Here is a 22,085-nt window from a genome sequence, read left to right as displayed (position 1 = left end):
TTAGGAAAAATAGAATCATAACGTTGCTGTGTAGACAGACCTCGCAAACCTCAGAACGCATTCTCAGCGTGGCATGGCAGTTTGTACAGATGGTCTAGTTTCAGTTCAGCACAGCTGTCCAAGCAATGCTCTGGGGCTGGGGTCGGGCCTGTCAGAGTCAAAGGTTATCCAGGAAAGAGAAAGAAACATCCACTTCAGTGAAGGTGCTATTGTTGACCCAGCAGTTTGCACAGGTAGGCTTTTTCTGGTTCATATCTTCTATTTGGTGCATGAGACTCCAAGGCGGACAGCACGTGGACAGTTTCTCCCAAGAGACCTCAGGAGTCCGTTGGGAAGAGAGAGGCAGATGATCAGAGCCTGGGATGGCCAGCAGTGTTAAGGAAGACATCACAGGTGCTGTGTGAGGACCCAGAAAGGGGATGTCCTGGGACAGGCATCGGGGCTTGAGCAGAATTTCCGGGATGGAGTCTGACCCTACACGTGTGCACATACTTGAGCCCATTGATGAGCCCACGCCGGTGGTTCCACTTGGCCGCTGCATGGACCTCACGGGCAGGATGGGAGATATAAAGGAGTATCTGAGAATGAAGCCCTCTGGTAAGATCCTGAGGACTTTGGACTGTACTCTGAGGTGTTGGGTAGCCAGCACAGGCCTCTGAGCAGGGACATGATCAAAGGGAACTTGCATCCTGAACTCTTTCGCAGTAGAAAAATGACCGCTGAGACCGAAGAAAATGCTAAACAGGCTGGCGTTAAGCAAGAGGGTAGAGTAATAGCGACACAGGAGTGCCAGGGCACCAGACAGCAGTACCAAGCACTGCCGAAAGGGGCAGCGAGTGGGAAAGATGTGTGTGTTGGGTGGTTTTGTGAAAGCTACAGAGTGATGGCTTGGGGACCATGATTTGCATTTTCCTGCCTTTACAGTTCCAACTTGAAGACCCGGTGCACAGAAAACATTGCACTTTTTAACAATGGCATAAATAATGGCGATCTGTTAAACTAAAATAAACAGGTGATCCCGTTAAACTCAAAGGATGAGATTGCCTGCTGTATGTGATCACAGGCGTTGGTTAGCAGGGTGTTCTAAGGAACTAGGAAGAAACAAAGGAAAACACACCAACTGGCCATTTCAGGGGCTGAAATCACTGCTTCTTGGTGATTGCTTTGTAAGTTTTCATGTGTTTATTTTCCTAATTGGCATATAACAACTGTCTGTTGTGCAGTTCTGACAGCACACATTGTATCATGTTCAGAGAACACACCTGTCCCCTCAGTTACTTTGTTAAATTATTTGTTGAGCCTGGCACAGTAGCCTAGCAGCTAACGTCCTCACCTTGCATGCGCCAGGATCCCATATGGGCGCCGGTTCTAATCCCGGCTACCCCACTTCCCATCCAGCTCCCTGCTTGTGGCCTGGGAAAGCAGTCAAGGATGGCCCAAAGCTTTGGGACCCTTCACCTGCGTGGGAGACCTGGAAGAGGTTCCTAGCTCCTGGCTTCAGATCGGCACAGCACCAGCCATTGTGGTCACTTGGAGAGTGAATCATTGGACGGAAGATCTTCCTCTCTGTCTCTCCTCCTCTCTGTGTATCTGACTTTGCAATAAAAATAAATAAATCTTAAAAAAAAAAAAATAACAGGAACCAGCATTGTGGCATAGTGGGTAAAGCCATCACCGGTATCCCCTGTGGGCACTGGTTCAAGTCCTGAATGCTCTGCTTCTGATGCACCTGGGAAAGCAACAGAGGATGGCTCGAACGCTTGGACCCCTACACCCACGTGGGCAGCCCTGAAGAAGCGCCTGGCCTCTGGCTTCAACTGAATCTAGCCCCAGCCTTTGGTGCCATGTGGGGAATAACCCAGTGGATACAAGATCTCTGCTTCCCTCTTTCTGTGTAACTCTGCCTTGCAGCCTTCCAAATCAATAAATCCTTAGGAATAAATAAATAAATAACCAAACAGAACAGATAACATGAAGTCACTGCGGAGGCCTCCGAGCCATCTCTGCCCCCTCAGGGGTCGCTTAGACCAGCAGGTTGGAGTGTGGGCTTCAGAGCCAAGGGCGAGGCTGTTCACACAGGCCTGGGTGGTGAGCAGCCAGCATTCTGCTGCAAGGTCCTGTTTTCCCGCAGAATTCTCAGTACTGGCTGTTGTTGCTACTTCTCTACATGGACTGTTATTTACCCGAAATACTTACAGCACCCTTAATGGAGGTAATTAAAAGGAACCATTCGTGAGAATGTTGATATTTGCAAACACTCAGGAAAACTTCTGTAGCTGAGTGCTAAAATAGCCAATCAAGTAATCATCTTTTATTTCTAGTCTTTTATATTTGTGAAGCCAGATACTAAAACTAAAATAGCATTCACATGGCATTTATTAATAAACAGATAGCACAGCAATTATGTACTAATATTTCTCTCAATGAGTCAATATTTGGATGTTTATAAAAGGAATGTGATGAAGAGTCAAAAGTATTGAAAATGCGTATTTCAAATTGTTGCTAGCAAACATGATCATTATTATTTTCCAGACTAGTACAAAGAGATCCACCCTGGCATTTCTAAACGAAAAGCCCAGGTCTACTGTTATCATCCCATCTCCTCTGAGCCAACCCCTGTTTGGCAAGTCCCGGTTCCTGTGGAACGTTTAGCTGATACATCTCTGCGTAGCCAGCACCGCCTATGGAGTGATAAAAGCTGCTGGCTCCCCTCGCCATCACCTGCTCAGTCTGAGGGGAGGAAGGATCTCTGCAGGTGTGCAACACCAGCCGCTCGTCTACAAAAGTCAGTGCAAGCACCTAAATCATAGCAGGACATTGTCAGGCCCCGCTCAGGGCACAACCTTTGTGATAATCATGGTGTAGGGGGTGGTGTCTGGACAGCTGGATCCATATACAGTTGGCGCATCTCCAACGGCTTTTCTGGTTTCCTTTCAAGGACACCCGGTTTCACCTGGAGTCGCACCGCTTTGAACGAGGAAGGGGCAGGTGCCCCTATGATCCCGGCTCCTCCTTCACCTCCACTCTCATTGGTAATTATCTTACTGCAGACCTCGGGCAGTTGGGGGATTTCAGAACTTATGCTTTTACCCCTTTGTTTTCATTCCTTTGGCATCTCCCATCCTTTGCCTTGTCCTGCCTATTGACTGGTGCCAGGAGCAATGATGTTAAGTTTCAAGCCATGCTCCTTTGTATTTGGAGCAGCTGGACTCTGAAATAAGAACAGGTACTCTGAAGTATGTGTTTTTCATTCTGGAAAAACAAACCGTCACTTCATAGCTGTTGTAAGACATTTACTTGCATAAAATGTACATGGGGAGCTAAGCCCTCCTAACACGTCACTCATGTATGTGTCAGTATTTATGTGTCTTGGGGAGAGGGAGTGTTTGCTATTCTTTTCTTTGGGTACCTTCCTCTGCTATTGGTAGAATTCAGTCAGAAAGACATCACAGTTGAGAACTCGGAAGTTATTTTATCTAAATTCTTATTCATCTAGAATGTACACTGAGGGAGCTAACCGGTTCAAACTGGTCCCTAACATGTTGACATAAGCAAACGGGTAGAAAATGGTACCTCAAAACTTCACTTCAAGTGCAGAGTTATTTCCTGTCTCTGTTATATCATCATGGTTTGACAATGGCTTCCTTATCCAACTACTGCAGCACCTCACGTTGACAGACCAGCAAGCGGAGAGCCCCCCAATGTAAGGCTCCATAGCACGGTCCCTGGCACCTGACGCAGGCACCAACAGGAATGCAACTGTTGTCTAGGTGTTAAGAGGTTTGGACCTAGGCATGGTTGAGCTGTCTTCACAGTGGCAGCATGTAGAGTTACTCATGTTGGATCAGCTCTGCAGCAAATTAGTGTAAAATAAAGAGGCTTCTTGAATGAACTGTCAAATCTCAGCCCTCCCCCTCTGAATAACCAGTCGCTACTCTCCCTGCTGATTAACCAATCACTGTTCTCCCTGCTGGTTAACCAATAGCTGCTCTCCCTACTGATTAACCAATAGCTGCTCTCCCTGTTGATTAACCAATCACTGCTCTCCCTGCTGATAAACCAATAGCTGCTCTCCCTGCTGATTAACCAATCACTGCTCTCCCTGCTGGTTAGCCAGTCGCTGCTCTACTGGATTTAGAGCTGGAAAAGCCACTACTGCAACCTCCTCCCACGCACACCCCAGCCCCATCAGAAATAAAGTTTCTTAAAAATTTATTTAAAAGCAAAAACTCTCAGATAACCCTAGTAATGGGGAAAGTTAGGCTTCATCATAATTTGAAAAACCTGTAAAATGAGAATGTCACATAGTTCCTCAGGTCTTGGAGAAAGAGGTGTGTAGTCTTTTTAAATAATGCTTAAAGAAAAATGGTAAGGGCCTGTGCCGTGGTCTAGCAAGTTAAGTTCCTGCCTACTGTGCTGACATCCCCTGTGGGCACCAGTTCATGTTGCAGCTGCTCCATTTCTGATCCAGCTCCCTGAAATTGCACCAGCAGAAGCAGCGGAAGATGGCCCAAGTGCTTGGGCTCCTACACCCACATGGAAGGCCTTGACTGAGCTTCAGGCTACTGGCTTTGGCCTGGCCCAGCCCTGGCTGTTGAGGCCATTGGGGGAGTGAGCCAGCAGATGGAAAATCAATCAATCTCTCTCTCTCTATCTCTATCCTTCCCTCCCTTCCTCCGTCCCTCTCTCTAACTCTGCCTTTCAAATAGATAACCCTTTTTAAAAACTGTAAACGACATTATTTTAATATATTGTGGGTTCTTTTATGCACCCCTTTGTGCATGCACATGGCAGGGTGGGGTATGTGTAAGTGGAACTGAAGGATCAGCCACCTTAAATATTGGAATTGAATCGTTCACATCCATTTAGGCTCAGTAGGAATCAAAACCATAGGCATGCCACATCCGTAAGTGCTAGAAATGCCAAAGAAGTCGGCAGGCTCTACGTCACAACACAGGAGTTTGACAGACTTGTGCATTTTCCTAACTCTAGCAATCTGTGTGAGTTCGCTTTGCTTGCCGTGTGCTCGTGGAGTGCCTGAGCCAGACTCCGTCTCCTGCGAGCGCTCAGAGGACTCCTGACTAATGCAGCCACTCCCCAAAAAGCAAATGCTGAAAGCTCTGTCACTAGAATCACAGAAGGGTGTTGGCATTTGAAACTCACCCAGGAGCCCCTGTTTCTGGGTGACACCCTGAAAGGTTAGCACCTTGGAGGGTGGTGTCCACTAAGTCAAGCTGAATGCTTTGGAGGGACGGTTCCAGTGGAGTGGCCTTGACCTTCAAAATTGAATTGCACCACAGTGCAAGGTGAAGGGCCTACACCTGGCTGACTGCTTCCCTGGTTCACAGGAGAAGGCAAATCAAAGGCGCCCTCCTGGTTGAACACCAAAGCTACGGCAAAATCCCTCCAAAGAGAAGCAACAAGGCGAAGCCATGACATCTGCCCCCACGCTTTCATCCCCGAGCTCGGGGAGCGATCATTTACTCGCTGTGGAAAGGCAGCAGCCACTGGCTGGAAACCCGAGAACCCACCAAGGGCCAGAAAAGGGGAAGTCAAAACAGTGCGCCAATTGGGAAAGCGGCAGGAATGTGGGCTGGCATGCGCAGCCTCCTGCCTTGGCATCGGGCTTGCCCGGACGCCAGGGACAAACGGATGTGAGTTCTGCTGCTGATGGCGGGGCAGGACTCCCTGGAGAAGACAGGCACCTCGCGCCCCTGCCCTGTTGGCTTCTCTGCACCCTGTGTGCCACACGTTAACATCTGCTCACACAAAGACAGTTTCCGTGATAAAACACCCAAGCGGGCAACAGCACTCACAAACCTCCAAGCCTCAAGGGGCAATCAAAGGCGCTTTTAGATCAGAATCTTGCCTATACATGTGATTTCTTGTACAATTTTAGTGTCAGTTCACTTAGGTTCAGTCAAGTCAAAATGGCATGAAGTAAAAAGTTACTGAACACTGAATAAAGCCTTCAGGATTGTTTAGCAGGTGGAAGACAAGTTAATAAGTACATTGTTACTAAATTTACAATGTAATTTAGGAACCCACTGCGGCCTGGTGGGTTAAGCCTCCACCTGCTGTACTGGCATCTCCTAAGGTTTGTATAATGGCCTCTCCAGTTCCCATCCAGCTCCGTGCTTATGGCCTGGGAAAGCAGTAGAGGATGGCTCCTGGTTTTAAATCGGCCCAGCTCTGGTCATTCGGCCATTTGGGAAGTGAGCCAACAGCTGGAAGAGCTCTGCCTTTGTCAGGAACGAAAAAAAAGAAGTTAATTCTAATGTAATTAGAAATGAAATGTTAATAACCTGTAAGGATTAGATTTTAAAAATTGAAGAAATAGGGCCCGGCGGCGTGGCCTAGCGGCTGAAGTCCTCGCCTTGAACTCCCCAGAATCCCATATGAGCGCCGGTTCTAATCCCGGCAGCTCCACTTCCCATCCAGCTCCCTGCTTGTGGCCTGGGAAAGCAGTCGAGGACGGCCCAATGCATTGGGACCCTGCACTCGTGTGGGAGACCCATAAGAGGTTCCTGGTTCCCGGCTTCGGATTGGTGCGCACCGGCCATTGCGGCTCACTTGGGGAGTGAATCATCGGACGGAAGATCTTCCTCTCTGTCTCTCCTCCTCTCTGTATATCTGACTTTGTAATAAAATAAATAAATCTTTAAAACAAAAATAAAAATTGAAGAAATAAACTAGTCTCTTTGTGGAGCTGTGGTCTGCACGGTCAGAACCCACTCTCCATAAAGCCCGGCTTGTGCTCAAATGCCGCTCTGTAGTAACATAATTCACCTTAATGGCATATAAGCTCATTTATCAGATAACGTATTTCTCCATCGTAGTCTGTTGCTCCCAAGTGTGACCACTAACACAGTATTTTAAACTGCTTTAATCATCTAAAAAATACAAATCGTTACAACCTAGTGTTTTATTTATTTATTTATTTATTTATTTATTTATTTATTTATTTATAATTCATCTATCTACTTGAAAGGCAGATCTACAGAGAGGGAGGGAGAAGGGGAAGGCAGAAAGATCTTGCATCTGCTGGCTCACTCCCCAAAATAGCCACAAAGGCCAGAACCACGCCAATCCAAGGCAGGAACCAGGAGTTGCTTGCACATGGGTGCAAGGGCCCAAGTGATTGAGCCGTCCTCCACTGCTTTCCAAGGTGCATTAGCGGGGAGCCAGATTGGAAGTGGAGCAGCTGGGCCTGGGACCTGGGACCTGAACCAGTGCCCGTATGGGATACTGACACTGCTGGCCACAGCTTCACTCACTACGCCACAGTGCCAGCCCCATTACAGCCTAGTTTTTTAAAAGTTGATTGAAACAATGAATGTTTCATCAAAATGAATTGTTATATTACTTGTCTATCCTTTTCAAATTATTCAGACACTTAGTACTTATCTTGCTGCTAATTTAGGATGTTTGGTAATTGACCACATAAAATCTAGGAAATATTTTCTCTATGTCATGTATCGTTGGGCCAGGAAAGATGTACTATTCCTTAGTTGTATTTGATGTAATATTGCATTATTCTCATTAAATGGATAAAACCTCCGAAACTTTAGGGTTCCTCATATTCTCTGACTCCACCTCCTGGCTTTCATATACTTCATTCTGACCCCCAAATTACATTACCAGCTTGAGGTGTAATTTAATCTTGCCATGCCTACAGTACCAAAGGTACACTAAAAGGACACTCTGCTTTAAAGGTGCTAAAAGCTGAAACTCTAGGGATACCTAAAATTAAAAACATTATCAGTTTCCATCAGACACCAGTTCGATAACAATGAGAAATCACATATGGCATAAAATCAAGTGGCTTATTCATATTCAGAATATTAAAATACATTATATGCTAGTTAAGTTCATGGCTAAAACAATGCATTCATTAAATATTATCTCCATAGATATAGAAACCTAATCCTTGGGGAATTCTTCTCTTGTTATAAAAACTCAAGACTTTCAAGCCAGCTCCATGACTTGAGCCTCCGTCTGCAGTGCCAGCATCTCATATGGGCGCCAGTTCGAGTCCCAGCTGCTCTGTTTCTGATCCAGCTTCCTCCTAATGGCTTAGGAAAGCAGCAGAGGATGGCCCAAGTACTCGGGCCCCTACACCCACATGGAAGACTTGGAAAAAGCTCTTGTTTTTGGACCGGCCTAGTTCCGGCCATTGCATCCATTTGGGGAGTGAATCAGCAGATGGAAAATCTCTCTCTATCTCTCCTTCTCTCTCTCTGTAACTCTTGTCTTTCAAATAAATAAATCTTTTTAAATGCAACAAGTTTTTTTAAAACTCACAACATGTTATTCCTCATATGAAATTTATTTTTTTCTTCCATGAAAATACTTTTCCTAGGTGTTATTTTGTACTCTTTAAAATACCAAACTATTGAGTCACAAATTTTTTGCTAGTAATATCAGTCATACTTTTAAAGTAAAGTGTTCCATTGGAGACTGAGAACTGCTTAGAAACACAGTCAGGCCTAGGAAGAACACTGAATGTTTCTGCCCATTTAATTGCTATTCCATAGTATTTCTACCCACAGTTCTATTTTGTCATTTTTATTAAGGTATTATTTTTCTATTTCTCCTAGGACAGTATTGTGAAAGACTGATTTCCTACCTGTTATAACATGAATTTATTTCTTTTTTTTTTCACACAACTGGTAACACATGAAAAGAAAATCTGCCTTCTAAGGAAAAGCTGACATATTCCAGAGAAACACATTTATCTCCATTTACGCACTGATACATTTTTAACACCTGCCTAGCTTAAGTCATACAGTTCACACTGTGTTATTTGAATTGTCTTACTATTTTATTATCTTTCTTGTCTAAGTGCAAGAAGGGAAATTGGCTGAGATGGGAAGTAGATCATCTTTTGTGCAGATAACCTGCCTGCAAACAGTATTATTTGATATCGTAGGGTTGCCATCTAGTGGCTCCTAGGACACGTATGGGTCAATTTATATCACTGATTAAAACAAGAGAACTTTGAAGCAATGTTCCAAAATGAGACAAATGCATGTTGACTGATGTAAAAATTACTTTCCCATGACAAGGTATCTAAAACACCTTAAGTAAAATATTTAAAAATAGCAAATGGGAAATTCATCATCTTTAAGAAATCTTGATTATACAAATTATGTGTTCAGCCCAGTCCCCCCTTCAAAAATACATTTAAACTAATTTTCCAAAATGGTCTCTATCTGTATGTGGCAGTTTTGCCAGCCTGAACAGGTTTTCCAACCACCGGTTGTCTCTGTGCCGGGAACCTGAGCTGGGTAGCCAGGACTGGGCTCCAGCCCCACTGATGGCGGCACGCCCGCTGTCCTTGGTGCTGCTGAGGACAAAGCAGCCACATCCTGCGCTTGGGAGGTGTTGGTCATTCTGGGGTACAGTTGTACCCCTACCTGGTTTTATTCCTTTAGCGAGGATTGTGGTGTTTTTCTGTTCTCTTGAACTATTTTATGTCGTTTTGGTTCTAAAGAATGCATTGTGCTCTCCTGAGACTGCACAGCTTTGCGCAGTTCTTCGGGTTTTTAAGTCTCAAGCCTCGCTACGTGTTACACCTCGCTCCAGTCCTCCAGCGACTGAGTCAGTGCTGAGCTCTCGCTCCTTGCTCACCTAGCACTGAGCCGCAGACCTACAAGTTAAAGACCAAGAGGTTACAGACAGCGACGACAGATCTTTAAGTCCCCACATTCAGTGTCCATGAGTGCGATTTCTTATTACAAGAAGGATGCGAATTAGCTGGCCACATGTAGATGAGACCAAGTTACTTGGTACAAGTAGACCTCAGTGTTTGCTGCTCTTCTTGAACTTCCTCACCAACTGTTCTTCCTGCTCCCGCTCTGAATGGGGAGGTTGAGGCACGGAGACGGTACGCACCTTGCTTCCATGCAGCAGAGTTGGCATGACAACCCTCAACCCTGGGACCTGACTATACCCCTCCACGCCCTGCCCTAATGTCACACGACTGCAGGCCTGTCCACTCTGGACGTGTTCCAAGTGCTTGCACCCCAACTCCTCAGACCCGGAGCAGAGGGCTGATTTGTGTCTCCCCGGTGCTCCCTGCAGGCAGTGAGCTGTTCACAGGGCTCTACAGTGACTACTGGGGCAGAGACGCTGCCATCTTCCGGAGCCTCAGCCGGTTGGGCCCCCTCCGCACGGAGCACGATGATGAGCACCTGCTGAAGGGTGAGTTGAGGGGAGAGGATTTCCGGTGGCAAGCAGTGTGGACGGGCTGGGGACAGCCAGACGATCCTGCCATGCTGGCAGAAGGAGTACCGTGAGTGGGGCTCACAGTTTTTACACATCTCACAATGCTTCTCCAATTGAAATATTCCCTATGATATGCATGTCATTTTATGTCAACACAGATTGTCCCAGTTATAGAATCAATTGGCCTTCCAGCAATACTTAGAAATCAGGGTTTAAATAAGGAAGACCAAGCAAATGTATGAAAGGTGGAGGGAAATAAGGTGCTTTATCTACTCTTACCACTTACCAATTTATATAATTTTTAAGATTTTTTATTTTATTTATCTGAAAGGCAGAGTTGCAGAAAGAGAGAGTGTGAGACTAATCCAGCCACGGATTCACTCTCCATATAGCCACACAAGCCAGAAGCAAGGAGCTTCATCCAGGGCTCCATGAGGACCCAAGCGCTCAGACCGTTCCCTACTGCTTGCCCAGGTCCATCGGTAGAGAGCTGGTAGAGAACTGGGTGGATGCGGAGAACATAGCGCTTATACTGCTGGTGACTGTATCTGCCATGCCAGGATGCCAGCCCCCTTTTGTTAATTTCAATAGGATCACTTTACACTTTGGAGAAAAACTGTGTCACTGTGTGTTCTTTGGTAAAGGATTCTTTGTAAGAAATAATTCTGATATCTTGACACACTGGTAAATCTAGGAACTAGAACATCAGTTTGTGATGCGCCTCTTCACCATTATTATTAACCTCCTAATCAGTTTTGGTGGCATGTTATCATTAAATATTTCACATACCATTAAGTGAGTACACTGCATTTGGCCTTACAGTGACCACACCAGCTGAGACACCTACATCCCTTGTCTGAGTACCTGGGTTCAAGTTTCAGGCTCCACTCTCCCTCTGCACCCCAGCTTCCTCTGGTACACACACTGGGAGGCAGCAGGCAATGAGCTGTGTAGCTAGGTTCCTGCCATCCGTGTAGGAGATCGGCATAGAGTTCCAAGCTTCTGGCTTCAGCCTGTCCCAGCCCTCATGGGTGTAGGCATTTGGAGAGGGACCCGGTGGTTGGGAGCTTGCTGGTATGTTTGCATGCGTACTCTCTTCCACCTCTCCCCCTCAAATTAATTCAATTTTTTAAATTTTTGTAGACCATGTTAGTCAAAAGTCACTTATTCTCATCGCTTAGACTACAAACACAGACCTCCTAAAGTCAGATTTCTATTGCAAAACTACAGCTGGAGCAGGCGTGCAGCCTGCATCCCACACTGGCATTCCTGGGAAAGGCTCCTGACTCCAGCTTGCGTCCAAGGCAGGCGCTGCCAGCAGCGGTGAGGACTAACGTTACCGAGTTCCTGCCACCCACAAGGGTTGCTTCCAGTCCTGGCTCTGGCCCAACCCAGCCCTAGCTCCGGCAGGCACCTGGGGACTAAACCAACAGATGGGAGCACTCATTCTCTCTTCTACCACCTCCCTCTCAAATAAAAAAAATAAAAAGAAAGCTAAAATGATCTTCCATGTGTTAGCCTGGGAGACAGGTCACATACGAATTTTTTTTTAACTGATCAACTACTTCAATACTGCTTTACTACATTTCCACTCACCTTGTTGGACCTTATTCAAATGCATTCTAAGTTTGCCATCTCAGAATTGTGTTTTCTCTCCCAGACTTTCAATTTCCAATGAAATGTCTTCAGATTAATTTTCCTGAATGTTCACTGATGTATAAATGCAATGGAGATATTATGTGGTTTTTAATGCTTAGTTAAAATTTTCAAGGAGAATTCTATTTCTTCACAAGGCAATGAGAGTTGGAGTCAAGCAATCAGATAAGCACCTCATTTCTTAGACAATGTATTAGGTTGTGGTGCCTACTTGTTTTCTTCCTCTTGTAGAACCAAAATTTGTGGGTTCATACATGGTCCCTGACAATGAAGATCGCGACGACAACAAGGTCTATTTCTTCTTCACTGAGAAGGCCCTGGAAGCAGAAAACAGCGGCCACGCGGTCTACGCCAGGGTGGGACGGCTCTGCGCGGTGAGGACCGCATTTCTCGCTCCCTGAGCCCGCGCGCCTCGCAGCTTGTGTGCCAGCCAGGGCGTTGCTAATGCCATAGCAGGTTATCCTGCAAAGTGTGTCCTGGTGTTCTGTGGACTGCCTGGCAGCCCTGCGTACTGTGCCCGTCTTCACACTGTGCTTCTAGGAACGCTTCTCACCTAGCAGAAGTCTTCTCTTAGAAGACGTTTGCATTTGAAGGCCTTTCTCCATTTGAAAAAATAGTAGTCTGTGCTGCTTCTCACCCAGAGCTCTGAGCTCTGCTTTTTAATAAATCGAACCAAAATTCTTGTTGTTTCATCCCACAGTGTAAATGATTTACATGGTAGTGGACAGTTTAGTTGATTGTTTCTACAGGAGAAAAAATCTGTAGTTTGTTGAAGTTTTCAGATGGGTTATTTTGGAATATTCAAAATAATTTGAAATACCTACATATGTCAAGAGAATGTTAATAACATTACATATGTAAGGTTGTCTCGGCATGTAAGAAGATATTTAAAATGAAATTTCGGGTTTGATTTTTAATGATTATATGAAAGGTCTTCAAATGGTTCATGAAAAATGAAGCATGGATTTCAAATTTGGTTCGCACACAAATAGACCCCTACTAGCTTGTGACTGTCTGGACAGGATCTGGTTTGGGACGTTGAGATGGGTAAGAAATCAATGCTTAAAGAGTTTCTGTCAAAGCAACGTGAATTCTAAAACTGAACCAAGAAAAAGCGTCAAGTTGATAGTGAAGGTTGAGTGGGAGAATGGTGAAATCATGGCTGCTTTATAAAAGGTTAACGAGAGAAAGTCCCCAGAGAAATCAGCAGTGCACAAATGGGTGACTCGTTTGAAGAAGGAACAAGATCCAAGAGCGAGCTGGAGAGGCAGCCCGCCACAGCAGCCCGCCCACATGCTCTGCCAGAAGACGCAAGTCTGGCCCAGGCCCAGCTGCCGGACTGCTCTGCAGCAGCAGGAGCAGCGCCAGTGCCATGGACGCCTAACCGGCTCAGCGCCACCATGCTGGCTGAAACCTTGAAATTGGAGAGACTGCTCAGTGGGTACCAACACACTTGTGCCCAGATCAGCTGCACACAAGAGCAGAGAATTTTCAATGGAAACTCAAACAATGGCAGCAAGATCCTGTAGCATTTCCTGCAGGAAGCAGAGCTGGAGATGCAGGCAGGCTTTACGCCTGTGACCCAAAAGAGGAAGCACAATCAACACAATGGCTTCCAAGAGGCTGAAGTGATTCAATCAGAGCAGAGGCAGGCCAGTCAGGTGGCCCAATCAGAGCAGAGGCAGGCCAGTCAGGTGGCCCAATCAGAGCAGAGGTGAGCCAGTCAGGTGGTCCAATCAGAGTAGAGGTGAGCCAGCCAAGTGAGATGATCACACTACAACTTTGGGAGGATGTTCAAGGGACTTTGCTTCCTGGCCTTCTGGAAGACCGAAGAGCTGTGACAGCCAGTTGTTGGGAGAGTCTTGAGAAAGTTAACCAAAGCTGGAGCCGAGAAGTTCAAGAAACTTCAAGAAGTTCAAGTTGCTCGCCGCAGTCCTCACAGTGCCCCAGGGCAGTCTTACAAACGCTGCGCTGGCTGGTTAGTAGATCCACTTTACAGTCCTGGTTTGGCTCCTTCTGACATGCTGTTTCCCAAACTTAGCAAAGTCAGAAGGCACCCATTTCCCTTTGGGTTAGTCATGTGAAGCACATCCTAGACATGGTGAATGCCCGGGGCTCAGTTCCTTGTAAGATGGACGGGCTGCTATCACCCCTTACTGAAGCCTGTGGAAGTCACTGGAGCTTAAATTTTATACTTTTATTCTATTTTGCGTGAACTCTTTGAAGACGATAGACAAATAGAAGACAGGCAGATGATAGGTACATACATAGATGTATTCACGTATGTAATGTACATATAACACATGTAGGCATGTGCTGGAGGGCTGATGCACGTGTTTATATGTAACATGTATACCACATGTGTATCTCTGTGTGTTTCAAGCTTTTTTACTGAATGGGGAATTCCGTCGTTCTAGCCTGGGCACATTGTCTACTAATAAAAGAATAAAGCCACTGTATGCTGGAAGGCACAGCTTTGTTTTGGGGAGACTATCCTGTCACTATCGTTTGACACCTGGAAAATGTATTGCACGCCCCACGGTGAAATGCCCTGATGAGACAGCATGCACAGAAGTGGGAAGCGGCCTCCTCGGGTTGTTTGGGGATTACCATGGACTAGCCTGAGTGCGGGGGCAGGCGCGTGCATGTTAAGCTACTGGGAGGCTGCTGGTGGCGGAGGCTCCTGGGTGCTCACCGGCTGCGTTCTGTTTTCGCAGAACGACGTGGGCGGGCAGAGAATCCTGGTGAACAAGTGGAGCACTCTGCTCAAGGCGAGGCTGGTGTGCTCGGTGCCGGGCGCGAATGGAATTGACACGTACTTTGATGAACTCGGTGAGTGCTGTTGAGGAAGTCAGTATGGCGCTCCGGTGGGCGGGGCCGTCGGTAGCACTCAGGGTTTGGGCCAGGTCACCCTGGGGGTGGGAGATGCAGAGCACCCCAGCTCACAGCTTGGAGCTGGTGCCTTTGGCTTCCTCCTGTGCTTCAGCTCACGGTCACACCAAACAACCAGGTGAACTACTCGGTCACACTTGGGTCGTGCTTGAATTACGGTATATGGAAATTTCTGTCTTACACTCTACAGCAGTTCTGAACCATTTTGCGTGAATGTCTTTTTTGTATGCAAAGAGCTAAAAATACTAAGCGATGGAATGACCTTTACTTTTTCAGAGGATGTGTTCTTGCTACACACCAGAGATCATAAAAACCCAGTGATATTTGGACTCTTTAACACCACCAGGTGAGACATTAATTTAGTGAATAGAAACTGTAGCCAACAAAAAAATATCTCACCATCTTCATGGTGCGTGTAATTTGGAAGCGACTGCTGACCACTGGGCATTCTCTTCCACGTTTGATGAGTCACCCGTTTCTCTTTGTTTCCATGTGTTTGCGATGCTCTTTTATCTTCTAAGTCACAGCCTCACTCCAGGTGCTTGTCTTTGGTTGTCTGTGATTGCCTACAATCCTCTCATCCCTCTAATCTATGACAGAATGATCATCTGCCCACAGCTTTTAACATGTATGTACAAACAACTGAGTTTAGGATCATTTTTAAGAATGACTGAGGTTGGTGTGAGCAGTTTATCACACACTGTCCTGACAAGACGTGAGATCTTCCTGAGAAATCCAAACCATGATTGTCTTCCCTGACATCACATCACTTGTGAGTGTTCAGCTTGAGGTTTCCAGGACTGGAAGGTTGGTATTGGTAGAGTAGAGATCAAAGGGTGGCCGTCACATTAGTTGAGAGACTAGCCCTGGTTTTCCCAGTGTCCCAGGCATTTCCAGTTGCTTCAAGGTTTGTTTTAAAATATGTGAATTAACGCCCTAAGACAGAAACAGAACTGCTGGGCCACACGTTATGTTTACATAGAATCTTGTATTTTACAAAACATTTTGACAGATACTATGTATTTGACTCCCATAGTCGGGGGTTGTTATTTTAAATTTTTAAAAAATATCATTTTGCGGAGCCCAACATGTTAGCCTACCAGCTAAAGTCCTTGACTTGTATACGCCAGGATCCCATATGAGCACTGGTTCTATTCCCGGCGGCCCCACTTCCCATCCAGCTCCCTGTTGTGGCCTGGGAAGGCAGTTGAGGATGGCCCAAAGCCTTGGGACCCTGCACCCGCGTGGGGGACCTGGAAGAGGCTCTGGGCTCCTGGCTCTTGGCTTCAGATCAGCGTAGCACCAGCCATTGCAGCGAACAGAAGATCTTCCTCTCTCTCCTCCTCTCTGTATATTTGACTTTCCAATAAAAATGAAATAAATCTTTAAAAAAATAGATATATCCTTTTGCATAGTCCAATTAAAAATACTACCCGTAGTAGTCAGCTACTATCTTCATCCTCTAAAAATTGAACTCTTATTAACAAAAGCGTTTTAGTTGCTCCTAGTTCTGCAAGTGAGAGCTCTGAGCTTTATAAATTTTAAATAATTTTTCAAGTTTAGCCTATCTGTCAGTACTCTTTCCACTGTAGCCGTTTTCATTAACGTAGAGGAAAGAATTCAATGTGTTCCTGTTTGTGTGATTTCATGCTAACAAAATGGAACTCCTAAATTTCTATAAGATTTTAAACTCTTCCTTTGATTGTACTCACTGAGAAATCTCAGAAGGCTGTACCACAAGTTGTAACAGCTTTGCTGTGATGATTAAGAGAACACTGTTCACTTTGAAGGCGGAACTACATAAATGGAGATAGACCTCAAGGTGACAAATTTAACTTTGCTAATCAATGACAAAATACAGTGCAGGGTTTGACGATAACAAAGTGAAGCGACACAACCACTTTTTTCTACCAATGTAAATTTCAAGCGTAATAAATGATAAATTAGAAGAGCAGGAGAGCTTAATATTTAGTGAGTTGTGATGGATAATATTTCTAGAATATCCTGTGGGGAAATTATCACTGGTTTCCCTAGGAGAATTGGTTTTAGTGTGTGTGTGCCGAAGTGTTTGATAAGGGGACCTGCTAGTAGATCCCAGCAAGATAATCATCTCCCTTTTCTATGATTTGTAGTAACATCTTCAGAGGGCACGCCATATGCGTCTACCACATGTCCAGCATCCGGGCAGCCTTCAACGGGCCGTACGCGCATAAAGAAGGACCTGAGTACCACTGGTCCCTCTACGAGGGACGGGTTCCGTATCCCAGACCTGGCTCTGTGAGTCTCGCACGTAACCCAGGCTTCCCAACATGTGCATGCTCTCTTGCTAATACCTGGCTTACTCTGTCATGTGCCTTACAATTAAACAACTAAGGGATCATGTACCTAAAATACTGGGTGACTTGCATGGCAAAAACTCATATCAAGTTGTGTGCTCATTAATTTGAAACAAGAACAGCCCATAATGAATGTATTTTAGCAGCGCTACCAAGTGCCTGTCAGCGTGAGAGGGGCCAAGTAGCTCCCACTAAGAGTTTAAGGGTACTAATGAACACAGAAACCTCCCCTAAAATGAACCTCAAGTTCCCCACAGCCTAGTGAGAATTAGCACCACATGTGATCCGAATTTTATGTTCTAATGTTGGACCAGCCTTCAGGTTGCCCAGGCCTAGCACCTCACTCACTTACCCCCTGTGGCGGGTCAGAAGGGAGCTCTTGCTCTGCCCCTCCAAGCATTCAGCACCTGGCTCACATCATGTTGGATCTCCTAGAAGATGAGGGGCCATACAGAAGGGTCACCAGACAACAGGAGGTTCTACCACTCGCCTTGAAGTTGATGCTGTATACTTCCCTACTGCCTGTCCAATCCTGATGGTGATGACAGCAGTGACTTTGGGTCCTGTGTCCAGATGCTTTGGGAAATTGTTAGATCATCACATGTGCCCGGTGATGACAATAGAAATGGCCCTTGAGTCAACATGAAGCCTTTCATGAACAGCTGGTGAAACCCTACCACCTTACCGACTCCATACATACTTCCAGGTCCAGCAGAAATCGAGTTTTTTATAGAGTTAAAACCCACAGTGGAAGCAAGCCTTGCCTCCACGGATAGGGTAAGGCTTTGCTGGTGCCAACGTGTGCATGCCCTCAATTGCTCTATCTCACTTTCACGGGCCTGGAATCACAACTTTCAGGAAGACAGAAGTGTATTTTATTTCTCTCTGCTGATGGGAACTGCAGCTCACACGGAGCACACCCACCCATGTTGCTCCAAGGAGGGGCTCCTAGGAACCGCAAGAATGTCCCCAGGGCCTAGAGGCAGGGAGTCAGCTGGAACCTGCAGCAGTAGCAGGACAGCTGCCTAAGTCCCAGTTCTGAATTCTGGGTGAAGCTCCAGCACATGGGATGGATTTCTTGTTCTATGGAATGCAGTCTTTACCTTCAAATTTTAATCCAGAGTGCTGAAAAGCAAATAAGTGGGGTACTTATAATATTAGACATTTTTACACCCCTCTAACTGTCGTGGTATTAAATACAATCCACTTTTCCAGGGTTTCACCAGCATCCTGTGTCTTTCTCATACAGCATGTTTGAAATCAGTTAGTCTCCCTTTGCAATTTATAATGCAAGGTCCACTTAGTTAATAACTGGTTGTTAAATATTTCTAAATGCATATGGAATTAGGCATATACAGTTTTTGTAACTTCTTGTAATTGATCATAAAAGTTCCTCCTTAAGGCAGGAGTTCTCTAATCCACTTGTATTTCAGTGTGCCAGCCAAGTGAACGGAGGACGGTACAGAACCACGAAAGACTACCCCGATGACGCCATCCGGTTTGCCAGAAGCCACCCTCTAATGTACCAGCCCATAAAGCCTGCCCACAAAAAGCCAATTCTGGTGAGAACAGACGGGAAGTACAACCTGAAGCAGATAGCAGTGGACCGAGTGGAAGCTGAGGACGGCCAGTATGATGTCTTATTTATTGGGACAGGTAAAATCACGACACAGTGCCTGACTCTGTGAACTCACAAAGGACTGATCCAATAGACACTGAAAAGGCAATAGTGCTGACCAGCAATAGGAAGAGTACTTGGCAGAGAAGGTTGGAGCAGGGTTGATGGACAGCTGCCACGTAGAGTTAGATGGGAGAAGGGCATTCGGGCAGGTTATTGCACAGCAAGGTGGCTGGAGATGATAGGAGCGTACTGCATATTTTTCTAAGAAATAAAAAGCTGGATGAAGGGATTTTTAAATTACTATTTTGCCATAAAGAAATAATAAATGTTTGAGGAGATTGATATATTGACCCTAATTTGCATATTATGTGAGTGTGTATATACACATTGAAATATCACATGATACTTCATAAATATGTCCAACTTGTATATGTCAGTTCAAGGTAAATTGACCCTTAAAACTGATAACTGGGATAACTCTTTTTTGAAGAGTCATCCATACGTCACCTCTGGTTTATCAGCCTATTTGCATACTGCTAGCCAAAATGGGAGCCTAGACTCCTGCTGGGATGGCAGTCATGAGAGCTGATGCCAGCTACCAGGCAACAGTACCATCACCACTTGCCACTGCCAGAAGTGTTGTAGGTTAGACGGTAGATTACATGGCCTTCCTTGTGTTAGAGTTGAGAATGGTTGAAGTAGTTAAAGAATGTGAGGCTTTTAGGGCACGTTATTTCTGAGTCAACATACCAGTATACTCAGAGAGGTGAAGAACCAATGCCCACGCAGTGTTGGCCCCAAAAGGAGCTTCTCCTTGTGGGGGCAGGGCAACGCAGCCAGGAGGCCTCAGCCGTCCCATCCCCCAGACCCATCTGCGGCTTTGTTTACTCAGACCTCAAGACTTTACAGACTTGGGGTGACGACTTCACTTGACTCTAATCACAGAAATATTTACAGACCCAGCAGAAGTACCCACTTGTTCCAAGAAGGCCAAACACTGTCTACAGTGTAGGCCAGCTGCTATGGAAAACTCTAACAAAATCACGAACTCTGAGCATATTCAAAAGTGAAATTTTCAAATTTTTCCTTTTAGTTGGTCTCATGCACTAGATGTAGCTTGTGAAAGAAAACACGACTCTTTCCAGGACAATGAAAGAATGTAGCTAGCCCTTCAGCTAGCCCTTCAGCGTCCATGCTCTGTCTTTGCAGCCCCAGCTCCTCTCTTCCAGTTCTTTCGAGGCAGTCTATGATGCAGTACCAAGGAGTACTGGGTGGAGTGAGGGACTTCCTTTCAAACGAAGTTTCGCAGTGGGGGTTGGATAAAAGGGACCAAAACCCAGTCAAAAGGAAGTGACACGTGCTGGACAGCCACACACTGTGGGGTGACTGTCATGCACAGCTTTGCTTTTTGTTTGACGTAAAATGTGTAATATTTAATATGTGTGGTTAGTTTTCAGCATAAAGATTTAAATTTCTTTTAGTTAGTGTGAAATACAACTCATTATTATTTATTCAATTGTAGTCTGATTTTATTAACCCAACTGCAAGATCTGTGTGATCGTTGTCAACCAACTGCTCACACACCACGGAAACACTTGCTCTCACTACTTTCCAAGTACTCAGCTTTTTCTGAGCTGTCGATTCTAGCTCTACACCAAGATATTGATGTAGCAACTGTTGTCTTATTGAGTACTTATTAGAAGGAGCAAGCTTAGAATATCAGGGATAAAGATAGATGTTTAAAATATGAACATAAATTTACAAAATAGTTGATAATCATGGAAGTTAAATCATTGGTTTAGGAGGAGCCATATGCTTCTTGAAATGGTGCCTACTTGATTTTTCCTCATTGAAAGCGTATGTGTATGAGTATATGCATGTATATATATGTGTGTGTGTATATATGATTTCCATGATATGTTTCTTAGAATATTCCCTAAAGACACATGTAGAATTTTTTTAATCTTGAAGCAGATTTATGTGAAAAGTATTCTTGCATCATATATCCAGAAAGAACTATAATAATATGGTGGCTTTCTCCTATTTCAGAAGATATCTTATTTTCTGAACATATAATTGTATTTGAGGACAGAATTATTTGTAAATATATGGATATAAATGCTAATTGATCTAAATCATTGGTTAAACACCTTTTTTTGTTCATTGAAAAATACAGATCTATAAGTAGTCATATGATTTTTTATTGACAAAAACATTTTATGCAGCTGGGTTGCAAGTCTTGCTGGAATTCAGAGTCTTCATTTCACATTACTTTTTCATTGTTTAAAAGCAGTGTGTGCATAGCTTTCAGTTTCCCTGCTTTCTTACAGACAATGGAATTGTGCTGAAAGTCATCACAATTTACAACCAAGAAACAGAGTCCATGGAAGAAGTAATTCTGGAAGAACTTCAGATATTCAAGGTGCTTTTTGTCAAAAATACAACCCCACTGTGTGTGCCAAGGTGAATGTGGATGGACCGTGTGCACCCACTGTGTGTGCCAAGGTGAATGTGGATGGACCGTGTGCACCCACTGTGTGTGCCAAGGTGAATGTGGATGGACCGTGTGCACCCACTGTGTGTGCCAAGGTGAATGTGGATGGACCGTGTGCACCCACTGTGTGTGCCAAGGTCAATGTGGATGGATCGTGTGCACCCACTGTGTGTGCCAAGGTCAATGTGGATGGACCGTGTGCACCCACTGTGTGTGCCAAGGTCAATGTGGACCGTGTGCACCCACTGTGTGTGCCAAGATCAATGTGGATGGACCGTGTGCACCCATTGTGTCAGTGTTTCCTGGCGGGGATGTTGGTCCACCGCGGCTTTGTTACTTGTCAGCGCCATTGCACTGGAATCTCTTGAAAGCTGTAGTATAACTCACATATCTCATTAGATTTCAGGTAACTTACAGTTATACTAAGGTAAATAATCTTCTATTTCCTTTTTTTAAAAGGCAACTGTTCTTTTATTTTCAGGATCCAGTTCCTATTATCTCTATGGAGATCTCCTCAAAGAGAGTAAGCTGTGTGTGTGTGTATGTGTGTGTGTGTGCGCGTGTGTATGTGTGTATGTGTGTGCGCGTGCATGTGTGTGTGCGTGTGTGCACGTGTGCACGTACATGCTCCACCTGTGAGTTAGGGGCCATGGAGGTAAGAACAGTGCTAGTTCATGTGATCAGATATAAACTAGTTGTGGTTTCCTCATCCTCCGCCTCACCAGGCCCGTTAGCAGGAAGCTGGCGTGGGAGTGGGGCAGCCAGGACACAAACTGACACTCCAGCATGGCATGCCACGTTTGGAAGCAGCAGTTAACCCACTGCACCACAGCCCTTGCCCCTAATGTTTTAATTT

At 45.3% G+C, this 22,085-nt stretch overlaps 1 protein-coding gene across 1 annotated transcript in view; it reads left to right on the top strand.

Moving 5' to 3' along the window:
• Positions 1–22,085, top strand: part of SEMA3E (semaphorin 3E) — a 175,742-nt gene that overhangs the window by 142,790 nt on the left and 10,867 nt on the right. Inside the window, exons 5-13 of the mRNA XM_004582505.2 lie at positions 2,939–3,032; positions 10,087–10,206; positions 12,118–12,260; positions 14,604–14,718; positions 15,055–15,124; positions 16,911–17,055; positions 18,548–18,770; positions 21,066–21,157; positions 21,711–21,752. Coding sequence (XP_004582562.2) covers positions 2,939–3,032; positions 10,087–10,206; positions 12,118–12,260; positions 14,604–14,718; positions 15,055–15,124; positions 16,911–17,055; positions 18,548–18,770; positions 21,066–21,157; positions 21,711–21,752 — 1,044 coding nt within the window. The remainder of the gene's footprint in view (positions 1–2,938; positions 3,033–10,086; positions 10,207–12,117; positions 12,261–14,603; positions 14,719–15,054; positions 15,125–16,910; positions 17,056–18,547; positions 18,771–21,065; positions 21,158–21,710; positions 21,753–22,085) is intronic.

This window comes from Ochotona princeps, chromosome 20 (assembly GCF_030435755.1).
Source record: "Ochotona princeps isolate mOchPri1 chromosome 20, mOchPri1.hap1, whole genome shotgun sequence".
Taxonomy (NCBI): Eukaryota; Metazoa; Chordata; class Mammalia; order Lagomorpha; family Ochotonidae; genus Ochotona; species Ochotona princeps.
The sequence above is the reverse complement of the archived record's forward strand: the minus strand, read 5'-3'. Positions and strand labels throughout refer to the sequence as shown.